Source organism: Haemorhous mexicanus, chromosome 2 (assembly GCF_027477595.1).
Source record: "Haemorhous mexicanus isolate bHaeMex1 chromosome 2, bHaeMex1.pri, whole genome shotgun sequence".
NCBI classification, from domain to species: Eukaryota; Metazoa; Chordata; class Aves; order Passeriformes; family Fringillidae; genus Haemorhous; species Haemorhous mexicanus.
The window spans coordinates 96,677,965-96,696,420 of NC_082342.1; the positions used below are offsets into that span (position 1 = coordinate 96,677,965).

The following is an 18,456-nucleotide window of genomic DNA, read 5'->3' on the forward strand; positions in this document are numbered from 1 at the left end:
ATGAACTGAAATGTTTCTTTTTCACACAACATGGAAGACTTGGAGCGTGATACTACACCTACTGAAACAAACTCCAGGATAATGGGTGAGCTCAAAATTCAATTAAATCTTGACAGAAGCATGCACCAAGAAGTGAAAAGACTCAGTCAAGAAAGTGGGCCTAATGGGCAGACCTCTGCAGAAATCAAGTACCTGCAGTATGGTAACATACAGACCAGGCAGCTTCTCTCTGCTCTGCCAGGCAGCAAACCAAGAGCCATAACATTCAACACCCATCTCAGACCTGAAGTTAACCAAGACAGTAAACTTCCAAAGAGATGATTGTACTTGATTCAGTTATCCAGGAAACACAAATTACGGGAGATGGTCACAAGAGTTTCACCATTTCTCCCCTTAATTAACTGCACACTGCTAGTGAAGGAGCAGTCATGCCCCAGCCCAGTTCCTCCTGTGCCATGACCATGTGTTCTCACTCGTGCCCTGGTATAGGCTCAAATCAAATGACCTCAGGATGAGGCAGGGCAGGCTGCAGACATGACAGTGAGCACACTTCTCTGTCCTCAAAAAGAAAAAAAAAAAGGCAAATTTCTGTTTAATCAACCGGCAGTTTAATGGTTCAAACCACTGCAAGGTACCCATCTCTCACCTAATACAAGAGAAACCATGGGAAGCCAAAGGCGAGGGAGAGAAAAAATAGAAGTGCTTAGAAAGTGGTTTGAGATCACTGTTTTGAAAAACCTTAAAAAAAAAAAACTTTATTAAAAATCGTTGCTGTTGGGTTTTTTGCTTGTTTGGGTTTTTTAAAATGGTCTCATTTATTAGGTAACAGCAACATGGTTTATTAATAGCAGTCAAACTGCTGCTTGACATTAGAAACTTCTGTGTGTAGAAACTGCAGTTCTGTTGACTGCACATCTAACAGCTGTCAGAACCTAAAAAGCTCACCAAGTGTTGACCCTACACCATACAAACTCACAACTTCACATCAAGTATGGCAAAATGGGATATTTTACATCATTTTTCAAACAATTTTTTAAAATACGGGGGGGGAAGCAACAAAGATGGAAACTAAAACATTAGAGCAAAAATGCTATTTCATGTCTTAACAGTTCATAACATAGCATTGGTTGCTTGCTGACAGAAGCAGCTGAGGTGAAGAACAAGAGCAGCAGCAGCCTCGGATATCGGAGTTCACGCAGAGTCGGCACTGGCCGGACCCTCCCAGGCTGCCTCCGCATGAGACGGGCGCTGCTGCTTCCCTGGGCTCCCAGCCCTGCCGTGCCCTGGCCTTATCAGGGAGGAGATGCACAAGTGCCAAGCTCTGCCTCACCCTGCTCCCTCCCATCCCACCTCACCTCACCTCTAGGAAAGGAAACCCAGGTGACTGAGCTGGGCAGGAGCCACAAGCGGACTGTCACCTCCGCAAGCAGAGGACCAGACCTGCCAAGAGATACATGGGGCACTCACTTCTTCTTCTCCCAAACAAAAACACTGCTCAAAGCCCACTGGCAGCACTGTGCAGTGATGGGCCTGACCTTATTTCTGCTGGGAATGTTCCTCCCTCCCTCCCTCATCAATTCCACCACGCTTGTCTGATGTTTCCTTTTCTGCTGCGTCAAATACAGATAACAAGTTACTCGAGGCAGGGATCTGTCCAGAGCAGTCTAGCTCACCAGCGAAGGGCTTGGCAGGCTGTACAAAAAATGGAGCAGAGCAAATGACCAGCCTTTAAAACAAACACAGTTTCATTTATTCATAGCTTAATAACTTACTAATTCATTGCTTAATGTGTTATTAGCAATAAATTTTAAAAATCAGGCTTTGACCCTCAAAATTCCTTTCTAAAGGCATAAATAGTTAAAATAAGTTCTTCCCTCTGCAGTTACCAATGCATTGATACCTTTCAAAGTCTGAGGTCTCCAGCATTAACGATGCTATAAAATTAACCCAGACACTTCTAACAACTTTTTCCTGAGTGCTTTTTGACTCCAGTATATTGCAGCCAGAGCAGCTGCTTGTGAAGGACTCTGATCCCAATGGGATGAAGGGGCCCTGACGGACAGGGTGGCCCGTGCAGTCTGTAGGGCAGGGTCTGTAGAGAAACAAGATCTGCACACCCCCAACAGAGCACCCAGCGTGGCCCTGCTCCCTGCACAGGAGAGCAGCACACAGCTGGCAAGGCTGATGAGAACCCCAGAGCCTAATGAGCAAAAATACCCCCCTGTAAGGCTAACCCACAGCTGATCTGCTGCCAGGAGCAGGCAGCAGAGAAAAGGGTTAGGAAAGAGAGGAGAGCGGATGTATGCGTCTTGCTGCCTTTTCTTCCATGAGTATCTCTAAAATTGAATATTATAAACTACATTTGTTGCTATTTAAGGACACAGGTCTAGCTCTCTGCACCAGCCATGCATCACATGTCTCACATGTCAGGGAAACTTGCAGACTGGTTGTCAAACCAGTGAGACTGCTGGTCCAGGGTGGTGGTGATACTGAGTGAGTGGGAAGGCTCCTCTGTCTCGTAGCACTGCCTGCTCCTGCTTTCCTTCTCAGGCAGGATGCACACCAAAGAGCCACCAGCCACACTGCAGCTCAGGGAATGGCCATGTGCGGAAAGTCAGGAGCTACTTGATGGGAAAGGATGGGAGAGGAACTCCTGAGGGAAAGGGGGGGAACAGGAGGGGCTTCTCCGCAATCCAAGTGCCAAAGGGTAACAACCCCAACCCTTCCTGCCTTGGCAGTCACACATCAGGCCTGTCTCAAATACCTGCATTTCCCTTCAAACTACTCTTGGATCTTTAAACTCTCACCCTCCTTTGGGGATAAAATTGGAATCCTGCCTCTTCCCACCATCTCCAATAAGAGTTCCCTGCAGTGTCATATGAATGTCAGGCAGAGTCTTTACTGAATTCAGCCCTGGACCATTGTCCTAAAAGAATCATTGTGGGGTTCGAGGGTGTTTAAGAAGAGTACCAAATAAAGCTCAGACTAATTGTTCTGTTTCCATGTTTTAAAAGGCACGTGGTTGGATGCTGCAAAGTTTAATCCTGATTTCCTGAAGGCTGAGTGGGAACTGTTAGTACTACTTTAATTTGGATAATTGCTAAGCACACCTTGCAAAATTAGCAATATAGCATTTAATGCATACCTTTACTCTCCTTCTGCAAAATTATGGCAGCTCTCTGTGCCACCCAGACCTTTTTAATTCCCTGTTAGATCAAAAATGTAAACAATTGCTTTGAAAAACACCTCCCACTGCCACACTGAAATAGTTCATCTTCTGTCTTCATACAACAACAGAGAGAAGCAGTTTCTATTAATATCCCTCTCCTGCTCCAGGCTTTGTGGTCTCAAAGAAATACAGGTATACAATTTTCAAAGGAATTGACTTTGAAACAATGATGGCACTGAAGTCAGATGCAGATTGCAATATCCTTGAAAGGCAAGTAAAGGATGAGCTGGGAATAAGAAGCACTGAAGAGACTCAGCAGAAGGAAATGATGAAAGTATGGAATTAGAAAGCTAAAAAAAGTATGTGTTGGTTTGTATTTTTTTCTTACCTTTACTTCACAAGTGATTTATCTGATGTGAAAAGGTCTTTTTTTTTTTTTTTCCTGTCAGCTGTTGGCAGCATTTTGAAAACCATCAACAACTTTGATGACTTCCTTTTGATCCCTCCAGTGCACTCAGATGCTCTTTGCCTCTCTTTACCTTCAAATCTTTAATATCAGAACTCCAATGTACATCCCACAGGTCACTTGCAGCCTTAGCAGCTGTGGCACAGAACCCAGAAACAGAATTTTTGACTGTGGCTGTCCTCAACAAAACCACCTGTGCCAGGATCACAGTAAATGTCTGGGTCCTGAGCAGGCTGAAGCTATCTCATAATTAGAGCCTAGCATGTACTCAAGCATGAATAAAGTAATGATGATGAATTTTCATCACTCTTGTGATTCTGTGAATGTAGGTCATGTTCCATCCTAGCTACTGAAGTTATTATTTTTCAGACAGTGTATTATGCAGGCCCAGCTTCATATCCTACTAAACGCCCATCTATGAGCAAAACATCCAGAGAACCTTTTTTCATCATCTCATTTCTGCCAGCTTTTGGTTCTCATCCAAGCTCATGACCAAACACACCTGTTTTGCTTCCTTAGCCCATCTTTCCCCTTCTTCCATTGTCAACAGCCCTCAAAGTAAGCTGGAAAAATTCTTTTCCCAAACACAAACCCTTTCTTATCTACTTTATTTCACTGAATGTTTGGGTGAGACCTTTAATTTTGTTTTTTAAGTATTATAACAAGAATAGAGTATTTTATATAAATGTACTTTGCCATTACAAACATGCTGAAAGGCTGAGTAAAGTGTCTCAAAAAAGTGAAATGCTAAGAAAGAAAGCATCAAGCTTCCTTTTTTAAATCCATTTGGTAATAACAACCAAGTTCCAGACTCAGCTGGAAACTGATAACAAAAGCCAGCAGAAGAATTACCTGGTGTTTGGACAGAGGAATTAATGTACCTATCAACAAGAGGATACAAGATGGGTAAATTTTGTCCTCCCTCCTATACCCAAGACACCTGCCTGAGAGAGCTCAGGCACTTCTCAGAAGCAGACAGGGAATCAGAAAAACCCACTCAGCTTTCACCTCACCACATGAATTACCAAATGACTCTCTCCACTGCAGTGAATCTGAAAATTGCAAATGTTAAGATAATGGGAATAGAGAACAACCAATTCAATTACAAATATTCCACAGAAGCAGGATCCAGAGCCATAAGGAACATTTCAGTTTGGCAGGGCCTTTCACAGCAGTTGCTTCAGCAGGCATTGTGCCTGCAGTGACACACGCAAGGTAAACACAGAAAGAGGAAACAAACCAGTCACACAACGCACTGGTTCATGTGGTTATGGGCCAAAAGCTGATACAAGACTGGTTTTACAAAGCTCTTGTTCAAACACAAGGCATGTGACATGGGGTAACCTCAAATGACCAGCCAAGTATGGTTAGCTAACCTAACCATAGGGTTACTTGGGAGAAAAAACCAGCAGCCCAGGACAAAACAGTGACCAAGGGAAAGGACTTTCTTTGTTCATCCCAGAAGCCAGACTCAGGAGTGTTTACAAAAAAAGGCTGCAATTTATCATTTGATATTTTTAACTATGAAGGCTGTAGCCTGAAGAGTAATTTTGAAAATCAGCTATGTGTATTCTCATCAATTGCTACTTATATAAATTATCTTGGTGTTTCATATGCAAAGCCATCCTCCCTTTAAATCCATCAGATGATAGGCAGGAATTGAAAGAAAAGGAAGATACATTTCTGGCTCAACAAGAATTGAGACTTTAAAAGAACTAGGACAGTCATTTCTTGGTGCAAATTTTCTGCCTGCCACATGAAATGCTGAAGGCAGAAAGACTTTTAGTAAAGCTGTCACTTAGCAAATGCCTCAAGCACAGGAAGGGTGACAGCATGCACAGCCCCGAAGTAACAGCACAGGTGAAAAACAGGAGCTTATTGCACAGCAGTGCAGTTCTCAACTTGCCAAATACCTGTTTGCCCAGATTATCAATTTCAAAAAGGCTGACTGCTGCCAAGCAGCATTGCACACCAAAATCTTCAAAACCTAGCAGTACCATGCTGCTCTGTGCTTTATCAGCTCACCACGATTTGAGTGCCACATTCAGTAGGAGTCTGCCTTGCCTTGTGTCCTCAAAGAGATTTAACTGCCTAAGGGAGCATCACACTGGCTCCTACCAAGTTCAAACACCATCAACCTTCACATGAAGCTAGAAACATTTGGGGATGGCTATCACAAGGCTTCTCCATTTCAGCTTTCTCCCTTGCTGAAACTCACAGCCAGTTACACCTTTGTGTGACCAAGTTTAACATTTCTTCATTGCATCAAGGGTTTCATTGTGTCCCACTCTCTGCTGCTCCAGGGAACCATGTGGGAAGCCAAACACCCAGATCCATGCCCCTGGAAAACCACAACTCAAATAGCACTTCCTGTCAGTCATCAAGAAATTTAAAGCATTATTACAAAAACTCAAAAGCCACAAAAAGAACAGCAGAGGCAGACTGAGGATATAACATGCAAGACTGCTGTAAGTGAGGGGATCTCTTGTCCAAAACTGCCCACTCTGTGCAGGAAGTCAACCTCCAAGATGATGATTCCATCTCTACCTGCACCCAGGACTGTGTGCTTAAGCTGACTGTTCCACAAGGCTGCACCCATGGTGCAATGTTAATGGCTGGGCTTCCAGACAGTTTGCATCACCAGAAAGCTGCATTCCTGTGTGTGGTGAGCCAAGTGGCTCATGCTTGAGCTATGTAGTTGTGGGGATAAGTAACTGGAGAGAGGTCAAAATAGCTAACACAGTATTGCAGGGTTAACTCAAGAGACCTACAAGTGATTTATCCATATAAAAGCACTCAAGATCCTATTCCTTCTGTCCAAAATGAGAGCTGCTATTTAATGGGACAAGACAAAAGAAACAGTGGAACTAAGCCAGATATTGTAAAACAGCATGCTCAATCTTCCAGCTGTAATGCAGTGTTTCAAATACTGAAAACCTTAAGAAGTTGTTGAAGCTGACACACAAACAACAAAATCTCAGGTAGCTGGCTTGATCTTCTTCATTAAATGAAAAAGTGAGTGACCCAAATGCCTCCCACTCCCAGGTTTTGGCCTACACATCAGCTGAGAGCCAACACCTTGAAGACACCTCAGCCTGTGTTACATGCTCCGTCCCTGCTCTGTGCTGCTCCTTCTCTGCAGAGGTTCCCTGTTATTTGATATGCACAAGGTAATCTTGCAGCTTGGCTCTCGGTGGTTGGAAGCATGGCAGGCAGCTGTGCCAGGCACTCCTGCCAAGAAAATATTCTGACACACCATGGTTATAAAAACACATCAAAGGAAAAGGCTTTTTTCTTCTTTCGTATCACTAAGTACTTAAATCCCAGCAGGGCTCTCCAGGCTCTGCAAGCTTTAAGTATATATACCCAAAGTCCATAAACTGAAGAGGAGACGGACAAATATGCACCCCACAATCCCATGAAAAGCCATTCTAAATGTGCCATCATGTACTGTTTAATACCTATTTTTGGATATGAAGTCAGTGATAGCTGGGGGTTTTTTTTTGGAAAGGGGGTGGAGGGGGGAAGTTGCATGTAAAAAAAAAAAGAAAACATATTGTGATGAAGTGTTTTGGGACACAATATTTAAGCATTAGCTTGGTTAAAAAAAAAAAAAAAAGTAATCAACCTTAATGCTAATCAGTTTTTTTTTTTCAGATTCCCAAAAAGGCAGCCAGCTCTTTTTAAATTCTGTTGCCATCTCTGAACCTTACTCCCACTAGTTTCACTAGATTCAGCTGTTTCAGTAGTAAAATAAGGAGTTTGGTTTAGGCTAGCATATGCTAAGAAATGGATGCCATGCAGGTGCTCCCAGGATCCATGACAGTGCCATCCTCACAGAAAACGAGAGCAATCCACTCCTAAATGCTTGTGTCTGTTCAACTGCAGCTGTCATGCTTACTTTTGAAATTTTAAACCTCATGTCAGGAAGGGAAAGCAAGCTAATACCAGCAGAGGCATTCCCCACTACCACTAAAGGCCACCTGGGCGCAGTGGACATGCCCACAACCTGCAGATTTCAGAGCTCTCACATGGATCTCTCCAACTCTACCAGCTACATAGAAAGCTGAAAAAGTTGCCAAGTAGTAAATCAATGCCTTCATGCTCAGACCTGCCTGCTTGCCAAATTAGCAGAAGCATACAGAGCACTCTGCCACATGGAGAAAGACTTTTTGAGTTCCCAAAGTTGAAAATCAAGCGAACTAAGGACAGAAGCCACAAGGATAAAAAAGAACAGGCAAGTTCACAAGAGTGTAGGAATGGGGAGGACAGGACACAGAGAAGAGGTGCCCAGAATTTAAAATGTCCCTTCATTTTAATGCCTGAGGATGTTCCTGTCCTTGCAATAATCTAACTCACCCCAGTGATTCTGGTACGTGGAGATGGTGTGTCCCTTCCTCCCACATTTGTGCCTGATTTGTCAAGACAGGTGAGCCAGCCTTCAAAGCTTCAAAAGCCTGCCTGTCAGGAACAGAAAGCCAGGGAAATGTAATGTAAAGTTTGGGCCCAAACTGTGACTAAGACTGAAAATGCAGAGCTACTGAAAAGTGACTGAAATGGCTATGGGATGCTACCTGCACTAAAAATACCAGCACTGCATACAGATTTACTGAGGAATCACATGTTTTCCTTCTTTGCTTTCCAGATGTTTCTTCTTTCTGCAGAGCATTAAAATTGTGTTTGAGGAGAGGAAACAGATGGTAGCTGCTATAGTGGCACTTTTCCAAGGTGGAAAGAAACCATTATAGTGGGGCTTCCACAAGCTTAAGACTGAGAATATCAGATTTGTATTGCCTGTTTGCACGAATTAAACACGTCACTGCAAGGCTTCCAAGTGATGCAAATGTAGGGTAGTGGCTGACACTGAGAGCTGGTGCCTTAACACTGTTTGTGTGTCAGTCAGAACAAAGGGAGTCCTAAGCAGAATCCCCACAGCAGTCAGTGATACGGACAATCCATGAGGTCCCAGGTCAGAACTGTTTATCATCTCAGGCTTCAACCTCTGAGCTACTGCTCCATGGGGAGGGGAAGTCCTGCCCATAAACATAAATTTGTGGAAGAGGGTTAAATTTAACACAGCAACAGAACTGAAAAATAAGAAGAAAAATAAAAATGACATCCAAACAAAGAGAAACTATGTCATTATCCATCAAAGCAATAAACATGGAAAAACCAGGATTTTGTTTTTTCAGTATCGATAATAATTTCACAGTTTTTTTCTGAAATAACTCCAAAATTCTAATGAGGGAAAAAAAAAAAAACTACAACAAGAGAATTTCTTTAAATCATTTCTGCCTTTTATGGATTTATATGAGAACAGCAAAAGCAGTTAATCTGGTCATCCAAGTCCAGGTGGCCATTTGCTAGAAGGAAAGTGGCTGGGAATATTGAGGAACAAATCTGGGAAAAAATAAAAGAAGATGCCACGGGAACACTCTTTACAGTTGTTGGGAAAGTGTAGGGCACAAGGTGATTTTGAACTGTGGAGCAGGGGTCAGATCTAGAATATGAAGCAAATGATAATATTAAACTAGGGAGCATGATTTTGGCAGCTAAGTGTGTTCAGAAGGAGAAGATAATGTAAGGTGTTGGAGAATAAGGTGAAGGTGAGGAAAACAAGAAATATTCAATCAAAGCTTTGCCAGAGAAAGCTGTCCAGATTTGTGAAATGTGGCACAGGAAGGCACTCGAGGGACTCAGTGAGAGGATCGCACATTGCTGTGAGAGTAAGGAGAGGTCAGTAACTTACCATGGGAGCTGGGAATGTGAGTAAAGCAGAATTTGGTCAGAGCAGAGGGAGCAGATCTCTAAGGCAAGTGCTGGTGTGGCAGTGAGGGATGAGTAGCCCAGAAAGGTTGTGTGAGTGGCAGACTGACACAGGGGACTTGCCAGTGGGAAGGCAGCCAGAGGCACAAAGGCTGTTCTGGTAGAACAGTGAAAGATTACAGACACACCCAGATTTACCACTCCTAACCTCAGGCATTGGGAGATGCCAGGTTGGGAGATGAGCTGCTCCAGGCTTCCTGGCCCCCAACCCGGTCAGGGACAGGAACAACCAGTACATCTCAAAAGGTGGAAGGACTTTCCTTCTTAACATGCCCCCTCTCTCTTGTTTGGCACACAGAATTCATCTTCTGACTCAAAAGCTTAAAACTACCTAGGAAAAATCTCAGCCTGCCTGCAGCATAATTCAGGGAAAAAAAAAATCCATAAAACAACTAGCTAAGGAAGAAGAACAGGTTTGGGGTTTTTTTCCCTAGAATCCTACAAAGGAGAAAATCCCTGGATGCCTGAAGGTGGGCAGCTGTACCAGGGGGAAACCATGAGAACCTCTGCATTTCAATTACTCCTGAGAACAGAGCTATTGGAAAAGTCTGAACGTGATCTTGGGCTGTTAAGGAAATCTTTGCTTACAAAAGGTTTCTGAACCAACAGAAGTGCTGTGAAGGAAGACAGAGAATAATTAGACCCAAGGACAGTGTACAGCCCAAGAATGGGAGACAGCGATAGAGAAACTGTCTGAGCAACCTGAAAGCAGCAAGGGAGGGTGGGGGGGTGAAGGAAAAAGGAAACCCAAACCAGTCACCTATAAATACAACCAGTGGCTGTATAAAAGCACTGCCTGTGGTCTGAGAATACCTGCACTAGCATTATAACAGAGAGGGAGAGAGAGAAGGGGGAGGAGAGGGACCAGCCAAATCACATGAGTATGAAATTGCCTGTAAAGTAAATGCTGCCTTTTCTCCTTTTTTTTTTTCTTTAAATATGCAAGTTTAACAAGCTAAAAACCAGCACATGGTCAGAGCTGCCAGCAAGTATGCAAACAGCATTTGGAGCTGCTGGTGGCTTACATGAAGGTCACAGTGTACCTGCAGCTGCACAGCTGAGAGACAGGCAGTGTCACAGGCAAACCTCCCACTCTGGAGCCTCCCTCTCCTTCAGCTCAGGAAGAAAAGGCTCCCACATTCCCATCCAAATCCAGCACAGGTTCTTAAAATTTATCTTGCCACAAAAAAACTAGATCAGCATTTTCATGGGAGAGAAAAAAGTAATGTACAAATTACTAAAATAAGCTGCAACAGACAATATGCCCTAGCAAATATCAGACTGGCTTTCTTCTTAAGCATTCAGAAAACCAAAACAGGAAATGAAACAGATATCCAGATATTTAATAAAGACGTGCTTTGAAAATAGGAAGATAATCAACAGAAAAAACAAGGAAGGAGAAAAAATGTGTATGTGACCTCTCCTTGTAATTTAATGCTTGTTCTTGTGAGATCAAATCTTGTTTCCCCCCCAGAAAATGTTAAAAAGGTAAAATATCTTTTTTCCCCCTATCCAAGAAAACAGAGGCAGCTGATCTGTTCATTCCATATTTGTCTTTTAATCTATGTGTTCATCAGCCTACAGCATCAGCCATCTTGCTAATTATCTGCTTCCACCACATGGAAATTGAAAAAGTCACCCTTAGGAAACAGCAGACTAGGAAAATGAGAAGATAAATTCCAAGTTTTGATACTGCAATGAATAAACATTATAATATTCTGTATTTTCAAATCACTGTTTTGTCTCACATGACAAGAAGATGCAACACTTCTATAATCTGTCAACCAAGAAAAAAGGGCAAACCAAACAGTTGCAAAGGATGCAAAAACCACCTCTCTTGTCTTTCCAGGTAACTTTTTATTCTGAAATATGTTCACATCTCTGCATGAGCAATAGCCAGGGTAACACTTCTAGATCTAATCAAAGATCACCTCATGGTGCACTGCTTCTTAGTTCTAGTTTTGAACACACGAGCATTTACATTTCCAACAAATAAAACAATCTCTGAAATTTTCATAATATTTCTTCAGTGCTAAAACAATTTTAGGAGATCTGCTCTAATTTTTAATCCATACAAATGTAAAACTACATTTACCACAATTAATTCATGCAACTCTTCATTCTCATGGAAGTGCAATTCAGAGCCACCCAAAATACTGACTTGCAGTGCTTACAGTTAGCTCAGCTTTTCACTGCTTCATATCAAGACCCATTTCACAGGACAAATCTGTAATTCCCCCAATTTAGGTACAGCCCAGTCAGATAAAAAGGGAATCAAGACCCATTTAGAGTACATGACTGGGCTAACAGCTACTCAAAATGATGTTCTAAAGCATGCTTCAGGAATAACCAAGCACTAAAAAATGTTAATTAGTGTTAATATCAATGAAAGTTTAACCTGCTGACAAAAGCTCTTAATGTTCTCTTTCCTATTAATGAGAGCATGCATAAAGAAAGCTAGTCGGATCGCCAGGATTTTCTGTAAATCCCACAAAATCACTAACAGCATCCACACAACACATTATTTAAGACCAGCAGCTCCTCCTACCAGCGCACTGGGAAACCGCATTTAATCTTTGCATCAATTCTTCTAGGGCCATTTCTTCAATTTTCAGCCAGCATCTCATTCTCAGATAAAACAAAAAGAATCCACAGCAAGCATGTCCCCCCCCACCGCTCAAGGATTAAAGGAGGCAGGGGGGAAAAAGCCCCAAACCAGCCCGCTACAGCAGCGCTTCGCAGCCCCGCATTTCAATCGCTCCGCACGGCTCCCCTCGGCACAAAGGGAGGCAGAAGCCCACGTTCCCTGCTGGCAGAGCCTGGCCGAGGCGGGGACAGCCGGAGCGGGAGTGTTGGCGGCAGCAGGAGCGCTCCGAACTTCTCTCCCGCTGCCGTGTGGCTGGCCCGCAGCGGAGCGCTCGGACCCCGCCGGAGGAGCGGCCGCGCTGGGCAGGGAAGGGCTGCGCTGGGAAGGGCTGCGCTGGGAAGGGCTGCGCCGCATCCCGCGGGAGCAGCCGCGCTCGCAGAACGCCCCAGCCTCACTCACGTGAACGCCGGGGCTCCTCCACCTTCCTGTCAGATTGCTGCCACGGTGGGCAGCTTGGAAGGAAAATGCCTTCCCACTGATAACGCCAAGGAGATCCCACTCTCACCAGACCACGTTCGTTTTGGACAGGTCATTTTTGAAGGTTAAGGACTTCAGATTTCCTTTACACGCTGTCGAATTTCCTTTAAACGCAGCTGTCTTCTGGAATCTTTGGAGGAGTTTGCTTAAATGTTGTGCCACAGCAGTCTTATAACTCTGTGAAATCTGTATTTCCACAGCAACTGTATTCCCACCTTAGGCAAAGGGGTTTCCGAGTCTATGGAAACCCCTTTGCCTAAGGTGGGAATACAGTTGCTGTGGAAATATGCTCTATGGACCCCTCAAGGTGTATGGCAGCAGAATGGCTGCAGAAGGCACCCAGGAAAACCAAACCTCACAACCAGTCAACTTCTACTTGCTACAGAGGGTACAGTACCACTGGAAAACTTTCAGGGACACAGAAAAACCTACAAGACCGAAACAGTCTTGTACAATGCTTCTCTATACGACTGCTCCTCATAATTGATTTCCACTGCTTTTATACAGACTGTTTTACAAGTCTGAAACTATGATGCTTTTAATACTTTTTATTTCCAAAGATCATCTTGATGCCTGCTAATCTCATTGTTCCAGGTTTTTGCTGAATTCCCCCACTCTTCTAATCATCCTATTGGATTTTTAACCAACATTAACAAATTGTCCATGACTGAAAGAAAAAGAGATGTTTTTCATTATGTTTAAAAGGACTGTGCTGTTATTTAAGATAAAGATTCTTTTTTAAACATGGCATATAGCCAGTAAAAATAGCAGCCCTCCAGAGGGAAACAAGTAGACACCTGTAATGAGCTGTTCATAACTCTCAACAATACCATTAGAGAGGATATGAACTAAAAAAAGTTTTTAAGAGGACCCATGAAATTATCTAGGCTTCCTCTGCCAATAAAATTAATTTAGATAGTTCACTTACTACATTAATTCACATTATTTCCAGTTAAAGTATGACAGGCCCATGTATTAGAAATGACTAGAGCCCTACATCTTTCCATTTCAATATTAATAGCAATGACAAAATGAAGTCTTCACTCAAGCTTTTCCATAACAAAGTATTACCGCTGAAAAACAGGATCTGTAGGCACTTTGTATGCAAAAAGTCTTTTGTTTATGTGACTGCCATTTGAGACTGCATTTATGCAAAGGAACAAGTGATGGGCAGCAAGACCACAATTACCAGACCAGGCTCTTGCCATTCTGGTGGTGACCCAAGAGGAGCAAATGCATGCAAAAATATCTCGGCAGGTGCACTGGGATAGCTGAGGCTTGTTATCAAACAAAAGCTGTGTGACCATATTGCACCCACAGACAGCCCAGGGAGAACTCCAGATGCCAGACAGCCAATGGGATTTGTTACTGCAGCAAGTTAAAGGCCTAAGGCATTTTTGCATATGCAGAACAGCAAAGCTCACCTGTAAGATTACACTGTTTCCTGGTGCAGCAAGAAGTGCAGCAAACGTACTCATTCATAAGCACCTGCTGCAAGAGAAGATGACAGTTCAATCCCAGATTTCCCTGAATATCCTGACTCAATTCAATAATAATTTCATGTTTTCCTTGGAGAATCAACAGGCTGTTTAAGCTTCCCATATATGCAAGGTCCATCTTTTCATGGAGTTTCTCAGTGAAATAACAAACAAAAAGGAAGACAAAAATGTAGTGAAGAATTTTACCACATCAACCAGTCAACTTTCAGAATCACAAGCACATAATAACTTACACTTGTGCAAAATGAATGGAGAACCCTAATACGGTAGCTAAACCTCAGTTACACCAACAATGCCACTTCATATGTACTTTCTACACCTTCAAACAAATTCCAAACATGCAAAGTATGAGCACAGCATCCACGTGAAAGGTTTAGTTAGCTGGACTGAAAGTTAGTTTTTATTAGTTAGTAATAAGTGGGTTATTTGTAATCATGTGCTTGTTTAATAATTTTCTTTCATGGAAATCAGGCAGCCTGAGTAAGAAGCTTTGGCATAGCTTCTGTACTGAATTAAACAGAGAGTACTTCAAGATACTTAACCAAATGTGGGTTTACAATCTCTGCTGGTTTGACACAGGATTATCCATGGCTTCATGAACAACCTTGAGTCAGACTAAAGAAACAGATCTTTAACTAAAATCAACTCTTAACAGGAAAACCCAACTGAGCTTTCTTGCAACATGAAGCAATCCAGTATGTGACCATGAGCTATGTACGGAATCAAAACAGTCCTGAAAATACAACATGACTATATCTCAGGGAAGAGCTACTGCAGTTTTCACTCTTGAAGTTTTTACTTGATCCCCACACTCCTTTGGATCATCATGACAACCATGCTATGGAATTAAGCATGCCATTTCAGTCCCACACATCTCATGCCTAATTAGAATTTTATAGTGAAAGGACTAATGCCCAGTTCTAGCAGTGAGACTCTGTAAATACAGTAGAACATGTTATAATTTTTCAGATACAATATGATTATTTTTTAAATTAAAAATTCAAGCTGCTTCTGGAATTCTGATTTTTAACTTCTGCTAATTTACTGTCTTCAGCAAAATATCTTCACCAGTCCCAGGCAAGCCTCTGCTGCAACAGAGGAACTCATAAAGACATTTAAGGAGTACACAGCCTTTCAGTTTTGTCTTAGAAGAAAAAAATGCATTGGAAACATTTTTTGTCTACTGATCTATTTCAGTGAAACTGCAAAGATAATAAGAGAGGCCCAAATGTATTTAATTTAATCAATCGATTTCCATTGCTGCATGGGTATCATATTTGACCTGATTTGTATTGACTTTTTTCCAAACTTCTATTAGATTTGAAAGCTCCAACAACATTATTTTTTCCTTCAGTTCTCTACTTTACTCTGGTTTTGGCTGTAGTTTTCAGCAAATCCTGTTCAAATACAGCAACATCACACATATTTTATTTCCAAACAGTTTCACCTAAATATGATGACCTAGTTTTTCAAGAAATGGTGGCTCTTTTGAAATTGTTTCAGAAGTAACACACAGCTATCCACTCATGTTGGGGGACAGACCGGTAACCATAAGTCATAAAGATATAATCATGTAATCAGTTTTGCTTGAGCAAATGATACTTTCAACAATATACCTAAAAATTTCTCTGCTAACCTTATGCTAATCTTTGTAACATCAGCTATCAGCGAGTTCCAAAATTTAACTATGTGCTGTGTGAAAAACTGGTTTTGCTTAAACTACCTTCCTGGAAGTTTTCTATGTGCCCCAGTTTCTCTTTTGTGAAGCAGTGGAAAAGAAAAAAAAAAAAAACAAACAAACCCAAAAAAACCCGACAGGAAATAAACACTCTCTTTTCACATCCCTAAGCCATTCATGACTATACAGACTGCCACTGTAGGTGATATTATGTCTCCTCCAATTGCCTGGTTTCCAGACAGAAAATTTCCAACACTAATTAGTTCCTATTTATATAAAAGCAAGCCCATACCTCTGACCGCCTTCACCGTTCCTCCCCGTACACCAATTCTACTCTAACAAAGGGAACAAAACTGGACATGGTACTCCAGAAGCCCGCACAGCAGAGATTACTCAGTGACATAAGGATGTTGTTGTTCTCGGTTTCCCTCTCACGGGTTTGTAATGTTTTGTTTGCCTTTCGCACCAACACTGGATGCCAAGGGAGCTGCTGCTGTTTTCAGGGAACTACCCACAGCCAGTCAAGGTCTCTCAGTGAGGGTAACAGCTTAGCTTACAGAATAGCATTTTCTTTTCTTGTCTGCATCACTTGTAAAAGCAATTAATTTCACCTTCTCTGCTGATCACTTACTTAGCACCACCAATTTATCCTCCAACAGTTTGCACTCAGCACTGAATTCTACTATTTCGAAAGTATTTTCACATTTTTGTAAATTTTCTCTTTCCACACTTTTTTCCATTTCCAGTTCATTTAGGATTATGTTGAACAGCTGCAGCAACCCCTGCAGAAATCCCTGCTTTTTCTCCACCAGTAACCCCCCCCTCCACCCAGAGAAAACTGACCACCTAAAGCAACTCTCTATTTCTTATTTTTCAGTCAATTCCTAATCCACAAGAGGGCTTCCAATTTAACCCATAGAGCCTAAGAGTGGCTGCAGCACGAGGAAAATTATGTATTGACTATAAAGCAGGACTACAAGAAATGGAAACACACCGAGGTCTCACTGCTGTTGCTTTGCATGAGCCCTGCCCCATGGCTTGTAGCAGAGGGAGGAAGCAGAGCATATGGATGGTTGTGCCTGTGCAGCTGAATGCCCTGCCAAACATCCCTTACAGCTTTTAGTGATGCCACAGGGTGGGCCCCACCCACCACAACCCAGAACTCCATAGACTGGGTGGGTGGGCAGAGAAACTGCAGCACCCATGGCACCACTGCAAACATAGCCAGGGAGACTTACCTAAGCTAGGCTCCTGCAGAGAGGGAAGAGACCCATTGAATGTGGTTTTTCATAAATTTCTGTCTTCTCAGATCCTACAAAAAACTGCAACCTACACCCACTGCACAAGGGTGATACTGATCCCCAGCCTTAAATAAAAGGGAAAGAAGAGGGAAACAGGACAGCTGATATGAAAGATCCAAACAGAAAATGCATTTTTAACATTTCAACCTCCTCTTGGCACGAGTTCTTCCTCCATGAAGAAAAGGGATTTTTCCCTTTTATTTCCCTGAATGACTGAGTTCTCTTGGTAATCAGCCCAGTTAGGCTTTATTATGTAAAGCATCTGGGATTTGAAACTGGATTCATAAGCAGAGATGGCAGTATTCTGCTTTTGGCAACACCTCACTCTTTCACAAGGACAAAATTGTTCCTAGATTCACAATCTCAAGAAATACAGAGAACTTAGCAAATACATGGAGGAAGGAGGGAAACAAAAACAAAAACAATCAAAGTTTTTCTCCTTGAAAACTTGACACTCAAAACACTCATACAAAGCCTTGCATATGGGCAAGGTTCATTCATAACAGGAACACAGACTAAAAAAGCTTTCAGATGTGCAGGAGCAATTATCCATCAAAATTATGCCTTGTTTAATTAACATATTAATTTACCAAATCTCCATCAAGTCCTCAGTATCTCCTCAAACTCAATAAATTTTTCTTTGAGAAAGTATATGCCATACAGAAGAGGTCCTAGCAGCTGCTCTCCAGGTTCCCTCATCTGGGATGTGTGACACCCCCACACAGGGACCTGGCTGAGGTGACACCCAGATCAAGTGCTCAGCAGCAGGGACAAAGCTTCACCCTCTCCTTCCTTTTCCATTATTGCTCAGGCCCAAGACTGAAAACTAGTAAAAGATAGATGAAATGCAACAAACATAGTCATCACTTTGATTACCTCTTCTCCAGTGTAGCCCAGTCTTGCTACAATCCAGCTCCCTGTACTTTTAGTCTTCCCCAAACAGCTTGCTTCCCCCTGCAGCAACTGCAATCTAGCCTTTCCTTAAAAAAACCAAACAAATAAACAAACAAACAAAAATCCCCCCCAACCCCAACAAAACAAAAGCAAAAAAACCTCCACATCAATTAGTTCCTAAAGCTTAATTTAATTACTAACTTTCCCTGTTTTGTTTCTTTCATAACCTGTGTCAGCTCCACACTAGAGAAGCATTCCTCATACAGCTGTGAAGTTTTATGCTAAGGCTCCAGCCTGAATTAACTAAAAGTGATTGACCAGATCACAGGCTTCAATACTTCCTAGCATAACAGGCAGGGTCTTCTTTTTCACTAGCCTCCCTTGCTTGGATGAAATGTCATTTGAATCTCTTCTACTGGTCTGCTGTATTTCTAAAGAGTTCCCAGTTACTTTTTAAGAGCTTCATTCAGATTTCTTCTTTGTCCTTTTTTGCCAGTAA

General features: G+C 42.4%; 1 protein-coding gene across 5 annotated transcripts in view; it reads right to left on the bottom strand.

Moving 5' to 3' along the window:
- The window catches only part of MCF2L (MCF.2 cell line derived transforming sequence like), a 145,076-nt gene that overhangs the window by 109,803 nt on the left and 16,817 nt on the right, over window positions 1-18,456 (bottom strand). The window contains exons 1-2 of one of the 5 annotated variants that reach the window (XM_059839660.1): window positions 9,385-9,493; window positions 7,995-8,096 (exon numbers count right to left, since the gene is read on the bottom strand). The exons of 2 other annotated variants lie outside the window; for them this stretch is intronic. Coding sequence is in view for 1 of the 3 variants with exons in the window: in XM_059839659.1 (XP_059695642.1) it covers window positions 12,010-12,088 (79 nt within the window). In the remaining 2 variants the exon portion in view is untranslated. Of the gene's footprint in view, window positions 1-7,994; window positions 8,097-9,384; window positions 9,494-12,009; window positions 12,104-18,456 lie in introns of those variants that run through there. 2 more of the 5 variants (XM_059839659.1, XM_059839663.1) reach the window with 2 other exon arrangements.